Here is a 17,768-nt window from a genome sequence, read left to right on the forward strand (position 1 = left end):
CTTTCCCTGTTGTATTGTGTTTCACAGAAAATCAGGACAAAACCTATCAGGTTTTTCAGATGTAAATGGGGTACTGACAGACAGCCCAGTCTCAAGTTGTTACTGATCTGAGCAGCTGATGTTTTTACAGTTAACTGAAGGATTTAAGTATTTTTTCAGATAGGGTGGGACCAGAGCCATGGTGCTACAAGGAGTCTCTTCTTTGTACAGACCCCTGCATAGTCCCTTCATTAGAGAAGCTCATTGCACCTCACAAACTTTCTTCCATGATCTTAAGCCTTCCAAGAGGATTATGTTGGGTGTATATCAGAGAGAGAAGAAACTGAGGCAGAACAGTTCTGATTTTTTCAGAACTGCAAAAGAAATCACAGTGGTTCTGGAAATAAAACATGCAAGTTTGCTTCTAACCCCTGACACTGAGCATGAAGTCCCAGCACTGCACCAATTCTGCATGTGGCCAGGGAACAGGACAGTCAGGCAGCAGGAGGGGAGGAGCTTGAATGTGGGCTGGTGTGATAACCATGCCTCAATGAAAGGACCCGTCAACCCAGGGCTGATGCTGCATCTTTTTATTTTGTTTTTATTTTGCTTCACTAAGCAAATGCAGAGCGAGTGATAGAAGGAGGGGAAAAGGTGGCTTGAAAAAGCAAAAAGCCCAACAAAACCCAAACAAAAAACAAACAGGAGGGAAGAGGCAGCTGCTGGAGTACAAGGGGAAAGTGAGCTGCTAACAAGAAAGAAGTTCATAGATGCCAAGCCCGCATTAATTCTTAATAAAATACAATACTGAAAATAGGATCTGAGAGTCTCCAAAATACAATATCTTAAGGGATTGGCAATAATACAAAATAAGGTTCATTATGTACAAACGAGTTCTGCTCTTGGTCTCTGTACAACGGTGGGAGTGGGAGGCACTGGGACATGCTCAGTGGAAGTGCTGGGATGGAGGAGGGTGTGCTTGGACCCGGCAGTGGTTCTTTGTGCTGGGGTGGAAGACAGGGAAGGCAGTGGTATCTGGTGGCCAGTGGGTCCTGTGTGAACCTCAAGAAAAGCAGAGCTATGCTGAAGGCCTTCCTCTTCCTCATCCCACTGGCCATGCACGTTGGTTGCAGCTAGCTGTGTCCAAATTTTTCCTAAATGGCTTCACGGGGCAAAAAAAGTTTTTAAAAGGGAGAAAAGAGGGATGTGAGGGCCCTTCCCTCACTTCTCCCAGTCCTTGAGCAAAAGCCATCCCATCCTTCCTCTCCAGAGAGCCCTCTCCACTCCCAGCCTGGAGGGAGAGGAGGGGCTGGGGCAGTGCAGAGTGAGTCCTGGGTGCTTGGAGAGAAATAAACCAAAGAGGCTCCTGCTGTGAGACCTGGCAGAGTGCACAGGATCCCAGATCTCCAATACTCATGTCCCACATTGTTCTTCCATCAAATGGCAGCTGAGGGAATGGAGTGAGCAGACACCTGAGCCTTTCAGCAGGGCTTTTGTCAGGGAGGAAGAAAGGTCAGAAATGGGTGTCTGGGTGCTGAAGAGTATGACATAGGCTTGAGGTGAGTTCATTTCAGCACCAAAATTGGCAGGGCTGGCCTGAAGGGTGTGGTATGGCACGAGTTTGCTACCTTTGGTGCTAAGACTTGAAGGAAGAGGTCTAAAACAGTCTTTGGTGACCCTGGCCAATTCCAACATGCCAAGTCTTTCCTGACAGATGTTCCTGTCACCAGAGATGACAAGTATGTCCTCAGTGTCTTTCACAACACTGCTGTGCACATGGAGGATGTGAGGGGAATGATGCCTATCTGATGTGCTGCAGAGCTCTCCTTGGTGGTTCCTAAAAAGACCTCATTTGTCATGAAGCAGAATTTGGGGGTGAAGAGCTGAGATGGGGATCAGGCTATGGAAGCAGGTTTCTCACACCCACTCTCAAAGGAGGAGGCCTGCAGAATGGAGTGAGAAGGCCACTGACCTGGTTAGCACTGCACTGTAGGGCCCAAGCTAGGAATAGAAAGGGAAATACCACCTCTGTCAAAGCAGGGGTGCAGCGGATGGGAAGAAGTGGGTTGTGGGGGAAAAATGCACTCTGTTTCAGAGCTCTGGTTGCCCAGAAGCTGCTGGCTAATTTTTATGGTGGTTAATCCGTCTGGGATCTGTCTCCCCCACTCCGTTTGTGTGCAGATCTTTGCAGATAGTTGGCGTGGAAGTTACATAGGCATGTCCATAAAGAGAAAACCAGAGCAAAGAAGAACTAGGTTTTCTCTCAATGGAAGCAGAAACATAGTAACAGATGGAGGGGAAGGAATGAGCTCAAACTCTCCAGAGCCATCTCTGCAGCACCAGCATCACCCACTCCTAAGCCGCCCTGGCAGGACAGTAAATCCAGCACACTCTCTCTCTCCTTCAGGTGCATCTGATGTAGCCAAGGGGTACATGCCTGGGACAGCCCCCTTGGTCTGGAGGCTTTGGGAGGAGATGTGAATAGTTTGAGGGCTTCCCCATATCTCCCTCCACTCCAAGGCAAGCCCACACCCATAGGGTAGTGCTCATGTAAGCAGGAGGTAAGGCCAGAAGAGGGCATCTCAGGGCTTCACCAGACATTTCTTGCTGGTTCTGGCAGTCCTGAGACTCCCCAGAGATCAGTACTAATGGGGCAGGGGCGTACATGGGGAAGGGGAAGAACTGAACCCAAGGCCAGTTAAGAGTGTCTGAATGCAGTGTCCTCTCCCACCAAGTTCCCTCAGTTGCTCAGTGAGGAGGGAATCCTGCAATCAGAAAGATGAGGCCTTGAGGTCCAGCAGCCGCTACAAGTATTCAGCTGTCTCACTGGAACTTGTCTCCCTAAGGAAAAGAAAAGACAAGGCATCAGTCAAGGTTCAAGGTTCATGGCAGCCTCCTATGCGAATTCACCTCTCTATGTGTCCAGCTGGTTTGCTCTGACCAGGATGGAGACCTTGCCCAAGGCATTGAATGACCAGAAAGCCTGAATCATCCAGTCCTCCTCAGCTCTATGCCAGTGAGACACTGCTTTATTGAGCCCCAGACTTCTGCTCTAGAAAATAAACTTGGTCTTATGGTCCCTACAGCATTTGTCCCCTCCAGCCCCTGCTCTTTAGATAACTGTCTGTCTCAGGCAGCTCAGCTGTCCTTAGCTTGCAGCAGAGGGGACATGCCTGCTGCTCACTCCCAGATACCATGCTGTGTCTTTAGGCTCAGAGGGTGGCCCACCCCTGCTTACCTCTCATGGAATTGCTCTTTGAGGTGGGTGAGTGTTGGGTCAGTTCGGTTCTGGTCAGAACTCTCCAGCTGGGATTTGCTTAGATATTTGGTTGTCTCATGTGTTCTGGCTAGATGAGGCCCTTTGTCCTCAGGCTGCCCTTTTTCAGCTTCCCACCCCTCGGGATGGTCCACGGTTAGGAAGGAGCTATAACTCTCTTCTAAGGAGCCAGCACCCTCATCATAGTAAAGGAGGCTCCGTGACTGAACTGGAAAAAAGGAGAGCACTGGTTAATGATGAGGACAAGGTCTCTTGCATGCGTGTGGGTCACAGTGATGGTTTCAGCACATGCTCACCCAGCTATGGCCTTGCCCATATGTAACTGTGCAGGAGGCCTGCCCTGCAGGATACCTGCCTCCCCACAGCTTCAGGAGGCAAATGCCCCCCTGGGCGTACAGCCTTTTCAGAAGACAATCTATCTGCCCTGGGACTTTTTCCTCATGTTTCTTCCTTTGACATTTGTCATGTCTTGGGACAATGGTTAGCAGAGATTGAAAAAAGGCCCAAATAAGGTGCTGTTATCAGAGTTTGTACCACTTATAGGACTGCAATCTCCCCTCACCACAGCCCCAGTGTATGGGGTAGGCACCAAGGGGAGGACACTACCCTTGAACCAGGAGTGTTGAGAGAAGAGCTGGAAATTGTTTGACAGGGTGAAATGGAGGAACCATGTTAGACTCACTCTTACTAGTTGTGTAAATGTCTGGTGCTGGTGTTGCTTTCACTGTCTGCGATGCTGAAGAGAACTCAGGGAGACAGGGCATCAGGGATCCCAGGATCAGAACAAAACAGAGTGCCAGGACCTAGAGCAGAGGTCAGAACAGAGTTAGTGATGCTAGCCATGAGGAAATACTTCCCCTGAAGCACACAAACACAAGGTTGTGTGAGGACATGTGGTCGGGCTGGCAGCTGGGTTGCTGTGGTCCCCTAGTGAAGAGCTTGTTCTGCTAATCCATGCTACCAACCTAAGGGAAGTGAGAAGCTTCCTTGTGTTACTTTATTTGAAGTATTTTTGGTTCAATGGCAACAACTTGCCCACCCAGTTGATGAGAGAAGATGGAAGGTATAGCTAGGGTATAAGCTGAGAAAAAGGAAGACTCAACAGAAAGGATTAACTCTTCCTTGACCAAAGGGAACCTGACTATTGGCTCAGTAGGAGCTGTAGTGGGCTATAAGAAAACAAGCCTGCTGGGAGAAATCTGTGAGGTACCACTGCACATAGCAAAAAGAAGCTACTGGCCATGTGAGGACAAAAGTGACAACAGAACTGCAGCCTCCTAATACCTGGCAGCAAGGATGGAGAGTCCAAGGAAAGGGTTAAATTTATTCTTGACACACATCTATGCAGGACCATGTGTCCATGCCTTCTGCTGTCAGGCAGACCAGTCAGAGCTACTGGGCAGTGATAAAGGAGAGAGGCAGATGAAAGCTCCCTGGAAATCCTCCTCTGGTAGGTCTGCACCTGCCTGCAAATTCTGCCATAATGGTGGCAGAGTGAGATGCCATTGCTGATGTTAAGGGACTCTATAGAGTTTAGGGAACGACCTGTGCAGAACAAGAGGGGACACATGGGAAACGATACAGAGCCAAATTCTTACTACCTGAATATCCATGTACCATGGGTGGTTTGTAACTACCTGCTGCCATCTCACTGCTCAGACTGAGCACATCAAAGAGACAATGCTTGTTGGTCATTTCTACTGCTGAGGTACAAACTAGCTATGTTTGACCTGTGGGGACAGCCACTGATTGCTTGATTGCTTTTAGGAATAGTTATATCTAAATAACACACAGAAGCTGGTACATTGAGGTCATTTTGACCACCAGTGGATTCCAGGAGATGTAGAAGCATAATAGCACAGGAGCACTACATGATGTAAAGAGGGATTTTAATTGTCCAGACTCTTCATAGGTGGCTTTAAAGTAAGAAACTTAAACATGGACAGCATAGATGCTAAGCACATCAGATCAGGCACATTAGGCATTTAGAACCCTTATTCCATAAAAACAGGAGAAAAAAAGAAATTCTGAATAGATGTTGCTTGGAATTATCACAGCCAAATACAAATTCCAGAAAGGGGAGCCTGCCCTGTGAAGCCTATTCTTCTAAAACAAAACAGGCTTTATGGGCTGAGAAAGAGCAGTGTACTCAACATCTTGCCTTAACAGGGCTTTCAACTGGGGCTTTGCAAACCAGCATTGTTTTTAATCTGTTTTGTTTCAGGTTAACTCTGATTGATGCTTGGATTCAGATTCAGTTCAAGCTCTGTAATTGCTCATAGCAATAACTCTTGGATTGACTCTGAGTACCATTTATCTCACAGATTTCATCCATCTCACCATTTTGACCTCTTAAAAAGTGGGAGAAACTAAGCTAGAGGAAAATACTGCAAATCCAGTTGAAAAGGTAGAGGCAAAATTAATTTTTAAAACCCCCAGAAATCCTGAGAGTGTAGTTATCAAATAGTTCACTGTCAAATTGGGAAGAAGTAGCAACTGGAGTAGTGAAGAGATCCACTATGGCTCTGGCAAGATTCAATATTTTTAGGCTTGATTTGGGATGATGGACTTTATCAAATCTGTAGATGGAAGAGACTACAAGCAGACTGGATTTTGGCCAGGATCTAAATTCAGAGTAATCTTGACCATGAGGAGAAGTGATCCACAAGAACAGTGGGCAGATCCATACAGATAACTGCCAAGACCTGCTGAGACCTGTGAGGTGGAAGGACTGATTAGCAAAGAAAACATGTCAGCAATGACATGGCCAGGCAACTGTTCTACAGAAGAGGATTGGGGAGTACAGAGCACAAAGTGGGCACAAGTGTCACTTTGCAAAGGGCAAATCTCAGCCCAGGCAGTATGAACAGTTTGCTGGCTGCCTGGCTGGGTCTGCACTGCCCTTCAGGTGGAACAATTTTACAGCTTTGGGCCTCATACTTCCAAAAGGACACAGGGCAATTGGAGAAAGTCTGGAAGAGAGCTCCAGGAACAAGCTGCTGCTTGTTCAGTACCTCAGCCTACAAGGAAAGACTGAAGAAATTATGGTGATTTAGCCAAGCAGACTGAAGGGAGTTGCTTGAAAACAACAGTTTTCAAATGTGTAAAATGTGCTGCACAAAGGGAGGGTAAACTGATCTTGCTTACAGTGGGCAGAAGTTGTAATAGGCTTAAGCTGTTGCAAGGAAGACTGAGACAAGACAGCAAGAAAGCTTTATCTGGGAAAGATAACAAAGCACTGGAATGGTTTGCCTGAGGAGGCTGAGGACTGCTCATCACTGAAGGCCTTCAGAAACTGGCTGGACCAATACCCAGCAAGAATGACACAGAGCTAAAAAAGAAGGGTACTTTGCTCCACTCCCATGCTGCAAGGCATGATGATTCTACATATCTGTTGTGATAAGGAGTGCTGTATTTGAAAATGGAAAATGGGAACTCGGAGGCCTATGAGATGAACTGGCCAAAGACAGAATAACCAATTGCAAATTCTTGAAATGCTTCAGAACTAAGAAGCCTGAGAGAGTCGGTGTGTGGGCTGGGATGTGTGGAATGAAGGGAGCAGCAAGGAGAGATAAGACATTGTAGAGAAGCTAAATTAGGTATTTTGCCAGCCTATAGACTGGGGATGTCTGCAAAGGATCTCATTCCAGGTAGCAGCAATGAAGAACTGCTAGAGCCAGGGGTGCTCTGATGAGCTGCTGCATTAAGGAGCAATGAGTCACTGGGCTCAGCTGGGTCACACCCAAAAATGTGAAAAGAACTTGGGAATGAAGCCACAGAGCAGCCAACAGAAAAGACAGGTCATTAAAATCTGGTCTGACACATAGGCAGCAAAAAGTTGCAGAAGTCTGAGCAGATTTTGAAAGGAGAAAGTGCTGGAAATTTCAGAGCAGGGGCTCTGGAACCAAGGAAACTGATTGAACCAAGTGCAAAAAACAACCCCTCAGGACACTGAGGGTGCTGAGAAAGTGGGGCAAGCACCTCACCATTTGCTTGGATTTCATGACTGTTAACAGTACAGAATAACTAGATATAGATAACTAACTTTGACAAATTTGTCTCAAGCAGCTACTATGGCAATCATGCAAAGACATCACAGGGTTGAAGGTTATATTTTTATAATGGATCAGAAACTTTCCCCCTGGCAAAAAAGGGGATAAAGAATAAGCAATTCAGTCTATTTATGGCCACATACTGGCATGCTCCAAAGCTCCACAGTGAAACCAATATTGCTTAACCATGATTCTCCACTATGAGAAATGAGAGGCAAACAGGGACTACTAAAACCAATGGACAACCCTGAATCATTTTGGTTAGGCAAAAGGGCAAACAAAGAGAATTCCAGGTGGATTTAACATAGCCTGATGTGCTTGCCTATAGCAAGAGCAGATGCCATTTCTTGCTGATAAATGCAAGGTAATGCCCACTGGGGGGAATTCTTGAACTGTTTGTCTGCCCTGCTGAGTTAAACATTAAGCATTACCAACTCAGCAAAAGAAAACTCTACCCATTATCATGAAAACTCATTGAAGATTTTTGCTGAATGGCTGACAGCAAATGAAAAACAAACAAAGTGCTATTTTTCCCTAAGAACACAATAGTGAAAACACAGGATTTTTTCTAATACTGTTGCATCAACAACTGACACGACCAATGTATGTATGACACAGGGCCCAGTTCTGGTGACTCTTGCACAAAAGGAGAGATCAGACATAAGTGGCAACAGAGCCAGGAAGCTGTCTGGGAAATCATGGCAAATAGGAAGATGGATATGAAGCTCATACCATTAGGCAGGTCCCAGTCTGTGTGGAAGCCATTTTGTAAGGTCGGGAGACTTTCCCAGCTACTAGAGCCTGCAGCTTCTGTAACTGCTGGAGCAGAGTCCTAGGATAGGAAACAACCCAAATTAAAACTTGATAAGGAGGTAACAACCAGTAAGTGGTGCCTCAAAGCCCAGCCAGTCATCTCCCAAAGCAGTGGAGAGGTGGGCTACCATGAAAACCAAACTCTGGGAGAGTGGCTGAAGTTTGTAGTCAGGTCAGACTTCAAGCACAGGCCTGCTTGCTCCCACTTGTCTCAAGAGGTACTTGCTCTGCTTCTCGACCTGTGCCCTGAGCCATATGGTGTAGAGAGAAACAAAACCCAATTTTGCTCTCCTCCAGCTTCTTCAATCTTGGCAAACTCTGAAGAGGGATGTGGGCAAAGGCAAACATTGAGTTCAGCGATTATTTCATTCTCTGGCTGCCCTGGCTGGAACATGTGCTAAGGTCTCTCTGCCCCATTTAACTGAACATGAGCATCAGCACACATAAGCACAGAACAGTGGTAGGTGTGTTACTAGGAGCCACTGAACCCTTCATTGGGCTGGTGATGAAATTTGTGAGGAGGGAGACCACAGAGCACACAGTTCCCAAGGGCTGCAAATTACTGAAGTGCAGACTACTGAGTGTTTTCCCCTGGGAATACTAACTGGTTTACACAAATATGTTTGAGCTTTTATAAAATGCCAGATCCTGGAGCCAGGAGATTGCAGGAGAATCCTAGCTTTGTCTTTTTCCAAATTCTCTTCTGTTCCTTGTTTGTGTGAAGAGAAGCACAGGGCATCCCACTGGCAGTGCTCAAAAACCAAACCAAATTAGAAAGAACACAATGTGTTATTTAAAAAAAATCCTGGATTTTAGGCCAATCTCCTGATTTTGCAGGGTGGGGCTCATGCTTTTTCAGCAGCAGGGGCTGCCTGCACTCCCAGCAAGGACATGCATCAGGCTGTCCCTTGTGGATGAGAGCAGCTGGGCAGCTGGGAGGTTCCCAGCCACTTGCACACACCTCAGCCAGACCATGCCTGGTCCCAGCACCATTGGCTGGCCTGGCAGCCAGGGCTCCAGCACTTGTGTCATGGATGGTAGGAAGGAGTGCAGCACAGCCTCAAAGAGTACTCCACAAACTGTAGTGGCAGCAGAGGGTAGGGTGGGGGGACTGGCTCTTCCCTTCAATTTTAGCTGGATGTTATAGAAACAGGGCTATAGAAATGAGCTTTCCCCCTCAGCAGCCCTGCAGCTGACCCTGTCCTTGCTCACACCTATTGCACCCAGTTAGAGGGAGCATAGCTGAGCCTTCCTCCAGCTCCTGCTGCCCATCCCAACTACAGGGGTAGAAGTCTTCATTATTTGCTTCCACGGGAGCAAATTCCCCTGGTGATCAGTTGGCCAGCTCTGCATATTAGGAGCACAAGTCTGATATTCACCAAGTCTGTTCAGCTCTTTCTCAAGAGAAATCTGAAACAACCACATTATGCCCAGGGCCTTGTATTCCTCTGAAGAGGCCAAGAGCAGAAATACTGGGGCTGAGAGGCTGGTGTGAGTGGCTTCCCTCAGTGCAACTGCCCTGGAGACAGCCAGAGGCCTGGAGGGCAATGGGGAGGGCAACATGAGCTCAAAGGGCTACAGGGAGAAGGAGAAAGAGATGTGTGAGAAAGATGCCTTCTCCCCCTCCCTCCCCTTTCTGCAGCATGGCCTTGTCCCAACACAAACATTCCAGGCTCACTAACCAAACCCAGCTGCCTCGCTGCTACCACGGGCTGAAAACCAGTGCCTCACTGAGCAGGACTTATCTCACCTGGAACTGAGGGAGCCTGCCTTTCTCTTCTTGCACTCCTGCCCCAACACTCCCCAGGCTTCCCTTCCTGCCCACCAAGGGTCAGGTCTAGCCCCTCTTACCTGTTTGCATTCTCTAAGGTCTCCACTTTTTTCCAGAGTTCATTGTTTTCTGTTGTGTACGTCTCAACTCTGTGGAAATAAAACCCATAGCTGGTTAGTTACAGAGGTCAGAGAGACAAAGCAAATATAGTCCATGCCTCTCTCAGGGTGTGGAGGCTTGGTGGCCCCATCCATCGCCTGCAGATACGGTCCTGGAGCCAGATGTCCCTTGCCCATCTGGCTTCAGCCAGCCTCAAAGAACCAGGGATGAGATTGCAACTGGACAGCTGTGTGTGACTTCAGGCTTTCCCAAGGGCTGGGAAAGTCAGCAGCACTCAGTCACAGGCAGGTCAAGTCAGGACAGACCAAAGTTATGTAGGCATTTCCATCACTTCCAAACCCCTCCAAGGAGCATGGAAAAGGAGCAGACGGGCAAACTCAAATCTGTGCCACTCAGACTGAGAACCTTGGCCCTGCTGTGCTCCCTGCCCAAGTAAACCAGGCAGTTCAAGTGCAAACGCTGGGCCAGCTCCGACTGCAGGCACTTGAGGGCAGCAGAGAACTTGCAGGCTCACTGCCACCGCTTCGGAAGGGAAAGTGGTTAGTTAAGGGGAGGAGGAAAACGGGAATGTCTGCACGCCCGGAGGAAGGCAGGCCAGGGACACACAGCCTGATCCTGTTAGACGTTTCCAGTGCTGCCTCCGACCCAGGTGTTGCGTGTAAAAACTGGGCTTGCAACAAAGGTGTCAAACTGAATGGTAAAGGACTCAAGTACAGGTCTTGACAAACCAGCTCTTACAGAAAGCCAAGTTGACCAAAGACTTGTTGCATTAACAAAACTCACTGAATGCTGCTTTTGGTTCACATTTAAACCTGGCATTGTTTGAAAGCCATCTGTCACAGCAACGCACTGGTGTAACAAACTGCTGAGTACACACAGGCACCACAGCCACGTCTGGGGAAGAGGCCCCAGCACAGAAAGTCCTGGACCTGCCACTTGAGCAAGGCCAGCCAACTCCCCAGCCCCAGATTGAAGGATCTGGGTGTCAGTATGGGACACTAACTGGAGCTCATATGCTTTGATGCCTGGACACACACGTGCACGCCAGGGTGCTGCTTATGGAAGGGCAGGAGAACTCGAAGGTGATTCAAGTCATCTGTTTTCATTCAGGATGGTGCTAATAACAGGAACAAGATGGTATTTAAACAGAAATGCAGGGGCTGGTAGTAGAAAGAGGGCCACAGGTGTAGGTCTCCAAGAGTTATTTTCTACCACATCAGTGTCATATGATGTCACCTTTGCCTTACGCCTGCCACACATGCAGGACCACAGGGTTGCAAGGAGAAAAACAAAGCTCATGCAGGCAAATGTGGAAGGGGAGAGACTGTGGGGAATAACTCTAGTTCAAGGTTTTTCTTGCTGTCAAATGCTTTAGTGTCCACCTTCACCAGAAGAGAAGGGTAAAAGCCGTGTTAAGTGCCCCCAGAGGGCCGGGAACTTATGGGACTGACAGAATATAGGCAACTTCTAGTGGGGGAAACATGACTCTTTCTTACCTCAAATCCTACCTCCTTGGCAGGCAAAATGGCCTGTGTTCTGCAGGGGACCAGCCAAACTAAGCAATTGGAAACAAAAGGTTTCTAGAGCAATCTTTACCCAGCAAGAGAATTTCTAGGAGAGAGAGGAGTAGGGGCTGGATCCCAAACCAAACTTCTGTGCAGCCAGCTTTGCAAGGAATCATATTCTTTGAGCAATTCAGAGACAAAAGCACTAGAAAGGGGGGCTGTGCATGGACAGGGCTCCTTTTTAAAAGTTAGGACTGAGAAGAAGGAACTTACTTTTTCTCTAGACACTCCACATACTCTTTCTTCTTCCGGCGACTCTCCTGAGCAGAGATCTGTGAGAGGGTCAGCCATCAGAGAGGAGTCATTATCATAAGCCTCTAGACATTTCTTTGTGGCTCCCTCATCTTGTCTGCTCCCTGCACACAGCACCCCTAAAGGTAAATGGGGAAGTCACCTTCCAGTCTGCCATTGCTACTGGTCTGAGGCCAAAACTGGGAGGGATGGATGCTGTAGGGATGCAGCCTTCTTAGGCCTGTAGGTCACAACCATTTGTTGCAGCGTGCTGGACCCCCTTGCTTCTGAGAGCATCTTTAGGGTCGCTTTGAACTCCTCTGACTCACATGGGTACGTACTGTGGCCACAGACCACTTCTGAGTCACTGGGTGACTAACTCAGGGTCTTATAATTTCTTCCATGGGATGCTTTCTATTCACAGTCTAGTCTCACAGCCTCTGCCTGGCTAATGAGCTCTATGCATCACTCGTCCTCCACCATGCAATGGCTCTTGGTTCCCCACCCCCAAGCAAGGCTTGACTAGGTCTGTTTGTCTGACCTCTGGTGCCTTAGTTTGTGGTGCCCATCATAGGCCACAAACTTGCAGGAGTTGGGCTGGAAACCACACTCCCCAGATACAGCTGCATGTGCAGCACTCATGCAAAGATGCCCATGGCACCATTTCTGTAAGTTGGGAGCCTCATACCAGTGCAGCAAAGGCAGGATCCCACCTCTTCTGAGCTGCACTGCAGCTGAGGAGGTGAGGGCAGCTACAGCACTGGTCAGCCAAGGATGCTCTGGAATCATGGGAACTGTAGGATTATGGGTTTTTTTGAACAGTCACCTTGTTCTTGATTTTCCTCCTGACCCTCTTCAGTGCTTTCTCCTCTGCTTTGGTGAGGGGGAGCTTGGTAGGAATGGGGTAGCCCTCAGCAATCAAGGTGCGTTTCTCCTCTTCAGTCAAGAGCAGTGGGCCAGAGGTCCCTTGTAACTTCTGAAACACACAGAGAGCAGCTCTCAGCATCAGCAAGGACTCCTGTCCCAGTGGTGCTCCTTGAAGCCTTGCAGAGCAGCTAGGGGCTCAGTGCAAACAAGAGCAGGGCAGTGCTCTTTCCTGTTCTCAGCTGATCCTGCAGGCATAGCTCTGCAGCTGCTTTCCCCTTTTACTTGGGAGGACAGCTGCTTCTCTGTGGTGAGGCTGGCTACACATTTGCACTGCAGGACACTGCTGAAGAACTTTTGGGCAATGGTTAAAAAACAGTCTGGTTATTGGAATTCTCAATATTCCCTTCTCTTCCATTAATGTCCTCAAAGTCCTCCAGTGCAAAGGCCATTTCCCAAAGTACGAGGTGAAAGACAGCACTTCCTAAACCAAGGCAGGTATTGTGCAAGACTCATTGCACATCTCTTTACTCCTGAGCACAATTTTTTTCCCACACCCCTGTGGCTAGGACATTGCATTGCCTTGCCAGAGCACGGAGTCAAATTGGAGGCCTGTGGCCAGTGCTGTTCCCCAGGGATCAGTACTAGATACAGTTTTGTTCAGTATCTTCATCAACGACCTGGAGAAGGGGATAGAGTGTACCCTCAGCAAGTTTGCAGATGATACGAAACTGGGAGGGGTGGCTGACACACCAAAGGGCTCGGCTGCCATCCACTGAGGTCTAGACAGGCTAGAGAGCTGGGCAAAGGTGAACCTAATGAAGTTCAGTAAGGACAAGTGTAGTGTCCTGCACACGGGGAGGAATAACACCAGACACCAGTACAGATTTGGGGCTGGAACAGTACAGATCCTGTTGGAAATGGCCTTGTGGCCAAGAGAACCAATGGTATCCTGGGGTGCATTAAAAAAGTGTGTCCTGTAGGTCTAGGGAGGTTCTCCTCCCCCTCTACTCTGCCCTGGTGAGACCACACCTGGAATACTGTGTCCAGTTTTGGGTTCCCCAATTCAAGAGAAACAGGGATCTACTGGAGAGAGTCCAACAGAGACTTACAAGGATGACTTCAACATCTCTCCTATGAAGAAAGGCTGAGAGGACTGGGGCTGTTTAGTCTTGAGAAGAGAAGGCAGAGAGGGGATCTTATTAATGTCATAGAATCACAGAATTACAGAATATTAGGGGCTGGAAGGGACCTCTGTTCCCCAATTCAAGAGAAACAGGGATCTACTGGAGAGAGTCCAACAGAGACTTACAAGGATGACTTCAACATCTCTCCTATGAAGAAAGGCTGAGAGGACTGGGGCTGTTTAGTCTTGAGAAGAGAAGGCAGAGAGGGGATCTTATTAATGTCATAGAATCACAGAATTACAGAATATTAGGGGCTGGAAGGGACCTCTGAAGGTCCCCCCCCCGCCTTCTTGATGCCCAGCCCTCATGTATTTATAGACATTAGTTAGATCTCCCCCAGCCTTCTCCTCTCCGGACTGAAAAGCCCCAGGTCTCTCAGCCTTTCCTCCTAAGGCAGGTGTTCCAGTCCCTTCATCATCCTTGTAGCCCTTCATTGGACTCTCTCAAGTAGATCCTTGTCCCTCTTGAACTGGGGAGCCCAGAACTGGACACAATGCTCCAAGTGGGGTCTCACCAGGGCTGAGTAGAGGAGAGGAGAACCTCCCTCGATCTGCTGGACACACTCCTCCTAATGCACCCCAAGATACCATCAGCCTTCTTGGCCACAAGGGCACATTGTTGTCCCATGGAGAACTTGTTGCCTACCAGGACTTCAAGGTCCTTGTCCATGGAGCTGCTCTCTACCAGATCACCTCCTAACCTGTACTGGTGCATTTTGTTGTTCCTTCCCAGGTGCAGGACTCTGCTTTTGTTGAACCTCATTAGGTTCCTCTTTGCCCAGCTCTCCAGCCTGTCCAAATCTTGCTGAATGGCTGCACAGCCTTCAGGTGAATCAGCCAATCCTCCCAGCTTTGTGTCATCAGCATGCTGAGAAGACATTCCGTCCCATCATCAAGGTCATTGATAAAGATGTGGAACAGGACTGGACCCAGCACTGATCCCTGAGAGACTCCACTAGTTACAAGTCTGCAGCTGAACTCCACCATTGATCACCACTCTTTGGGTTCTATTGTGTAGCCAGTTCTTAGACGATCTCACTATCCATTCTTTTAGCCCACATATTCTGAGCTTGCTCACAAGGATGTTATGGGAGACTGTCAAAAGCCTTCCTACATCCTCTGGTCTCCCTGCATCTATCCATTCAGTCACAACATCATAGAAAGCTATCAGATTAGTCAAGCATGAAGTCCCCTTGGTAAATCCATGCTGACTACTGATAACCTTCTTCTCTTCCATGTGCTATAAATATCTGAGGGATGGGTGTCAAGAGGAAGGGGCCAGTCTCTTTTTGATGGTGCCCAGTAATAAGACAAGAAGCAATGGGTATAAGCTAGAACACTGGAAGTTCCACCTCAACATGAGGAGGAACTTCTTTACTGTGAGGATTATGGAGCACTAGAACAGGCTCCCCAGAGAGGTAGGTTGTGGAGTCTCCTCTGGAGACTTTCAAAACTCTCCTGAATGCGTTTCTGTGTGATCTGCCCTAGGTGATCCTGTTTGGCTGGGATGTTGGGCTAGATGATCTCTAGAGGTCTCTTCCAACCCCTAAAATTCTATGCTTCTGTGATTCCATGATTTCAGCTTGGAGACCTTAAAAAGGGCAGAATCCCCCACACAAGCCTCAGAAAGCCTCCAGCCCACCCTAAGCACCCAGAAACCCTGTGTCCCAGTGGAGTCTGGATGCCTCCTTACGTGTGGTGCTGTGAGGAGAGGTGAGGAGGAGATGGCAGTAGAAGAGCGAGCAGCAGGTCGAGCTGGGCTGGAGGGAGGCAGGGACCGGGGGCTCTGGGATCCATCGCTGTCACTGCCGTGGCTGCTGGGTGGAGTTGGAGGCATCTGCACCAGGTCATCTACTGAGAAATAAGGAGATAATGTCAATGGATTTCATGTCAGACTGTTGGTACAGGCACAGGACCCTGAGTGCCAACAGAAAAAGACACTGCTATGACACAGGACTGAAAGGAGAGGGTGACGAGTCTCACAAGACAGGGTGAGTTTGAGAACAAGGCTGGACTGAACACTGCCCAAGACAGAGCTGAGACTGACCTCAAATGTGCTAAACTAGGAACTACAGCAGTCAGAGAGCTGGTAGTGGCTTTGCCAAGACACTGAAGTTATTTACAAAGCAATAAGGGACTCCAGTGTCAACCAAAATGGAGCACAAAGCCTGTGATGTTTTGCTCCATAGTTTGTTCACAAGCACAGGAAGCTCTGTAGGAGAAGAGCTCTTCCAAAAGTACCGCAGGGATAACACTCTTGCCAGCACACTTGATGCAAAGGGCTCAGGTCACTCGGTTGCCAAGCACTTGAAAACTGTCCCCACTTTGTACTGGAGAGCCCTGGGGGCCTTAATGGAGGTGGGAATATGCCTAAGAAAAAGTCTCTCTGCAGCAGTGGGAGTTCCTGTAGTGCTTTCATTTGAGCATCGGCAGATTTTCAGATGGTTGGGTTTCTTTCAAATTAAACTGGATCCTGAATTTCCTGACTTTTAGATGGTTGTTTTTGGATAACACTGCAGTCCCTCTGAGGATTTTAAAGGCACTCTTTGCATATTTCCAACTCTGAGGTAGCCTGTTTTGCCTGGGAGTCCCTGTCTGAATAATTTTCTATGTGCCTGCTGGTCCACACACTGATCTGAGTTGGAACAATGCAACATTCACTCCTCTCTTGGTCTGTGCCCCAGTATTACCTTGCATGCATGGCTCTGCTCTCAGGTGTTGTCTTTCCTCCTTATATTGTAATGATCTAGATTGGAGTAATATAGGGATATAAGTTGACCAGCATCTACTTACCTGCAGGTACATTTAGAAACTGGTTCACCTCCTTGGGTTCAGCTTTGATCACAGGTGCTGGAGTAATTTCTATGGGAGTCTACGGAAGAGAAGCAGAAAGAGCTCTGGGCACTGCCATTTTCCCCACCCAGAGGGCTCCCACAGTTCTGTTCATAGCCACTGCTTCCCTGCTCTCTGTACTGCCCTGTCTTACAGCTCTGCCCCAAAGCAGCCTCTCACCACACATAACAGACACCAGGAGTACAAACATAAGCCCCCTGAAGTCTGTTGTTACTGGGCACACAGAGTGCAAACACATGTTTGCAGAGGAAGAAGTAGTGGCAGATGGATGTGCTGCCAAGCTGTGCACTGAGTACCTCCGAAAGGGAGAGGACTTTTATCCTTAGCAATTCTTCCCTTGCTAGACCCAGACAGTGCAATTCAAATCAATCTATGTATTACCATGGGAAGTTCCTCTCTGATCTGCCTTCATTAGAAATGGGAGTATAGAGGTTGTACAGAAACAGAACAAACCCCCTGTCCTGTTCACATGATCTTCACCAGGGCTGCCTGGCAGCTGTTTCCAGTTGGAGGAGACTGAGAGTTAAATAAAGAGTAGATTTATTCCCATCTGGGCTATGCTGCCCCTCAGCTCCCTGGCTTACCAGTCCCCAGCCCACCATAGGCTGGGGGAGTTTTTACACTAAACAGACACATTGCAAACTCCTCCAGACTGTAAACACAGCTGAGAGAGCACCATGGTGTGGCTGCTGAGCACACACAGAAGAACTTCAAGGCCACAGCAAGTTCAAGCTGTGTAAATAATGGAGGAAGTTTGTGCACAGTTTTTGCTGGAAGCACCCATTTTTTGGGATTTTTTAAATGGGAAGATGCTCAGCACGAGTGAAAAAAGGAAGTGAACCCCTGAAATGCTCTACTGTTATCTACTGAGCTGCTCCAAGATAGCCAGGGTCTGTGTGAGACTGGTCAGACCTTCCCATCCAACATGGCTGGACTAAAGGGCAGGTGAACTGAGCCCCCGACTTACATCCATGTGCTGATGGCATAAGTGAGCCTCCTTCAGACAGACAGGCTTCTTAAGAACTTAGATATTACCAAAAGAGATGGCTCCATGTTT

At 48.2% G+C, this 17,768-nt stretch overlaps 1 protein-coding gene across 1 annotated transcript in view; it reads right to left on the reverse strand.

The window, feature by feature from the left end:
- Positions 1 to 2,783: 2,783 nt before the first annotated feature.
- The window catches only part of CREB3L1 (cAMP responsive element binding protein 3-like 1), a 21,265-nt gene continuing 6,280 nt past the window's right edge, over positions 2,784 to 17,768 (reverse strand). Inside the window, exons 3-11 of the mRNA XM_009999557.1 lie at positions 16,652 to 16,730; positions 15,552 to 15,712; positions 12,635 to 12,784; positions 11,791 to 11,849; positions 9,973 to 10,041; positions 8,041 to 8,140; positions 3,939 to 4,059; positions 3,218 to 3,464; positions 2,784 to 2,820 (exon numbers count right to left, since the gene is read on the reverse strand). Of these exons, the coding sequence (XP_009997859.1) occupies positions 2,784 to 2,820; positions 3,218 to 3,464; positions 3,939 to 4,059; positions 8,041 to 8,140; positions 9,973 to 10,041; positions 11,791 to 11,849; positions 12,635 to 12,784; positions 15,552 to 15,712; positions 16,652 to 16,730 (1,023 nt within the window). The remainder of the gene's footprint in view (positions 2,821 to 3,217; positions 3,465 to 3,938; positions 4,060 to 8,040; positions 8,141 to 9,972; positions 10,042 to 11,790; positions 11,850 to 12,634; positions 12,785 to 15,551; positions 15,713 to 16,651; positions 16,731 to 17,768) is intronic.

This window comes from Chaetura pelagica, unplaced genomic scaffold, assembly GCF_000747805.2.
Source record: "Chaetura pelagica isolate M959 unplaced genomic scaffold, ChaPel_1.0 scaffold55, whole genome shotgun sequence".
Classification (NCBI taxonomy): domain Eukaryota; kingdom Metazoa; phylum Chordata; class Aves; order Apodiformes; family Apodidae; genus Chaetura; species Chaetura pelagica.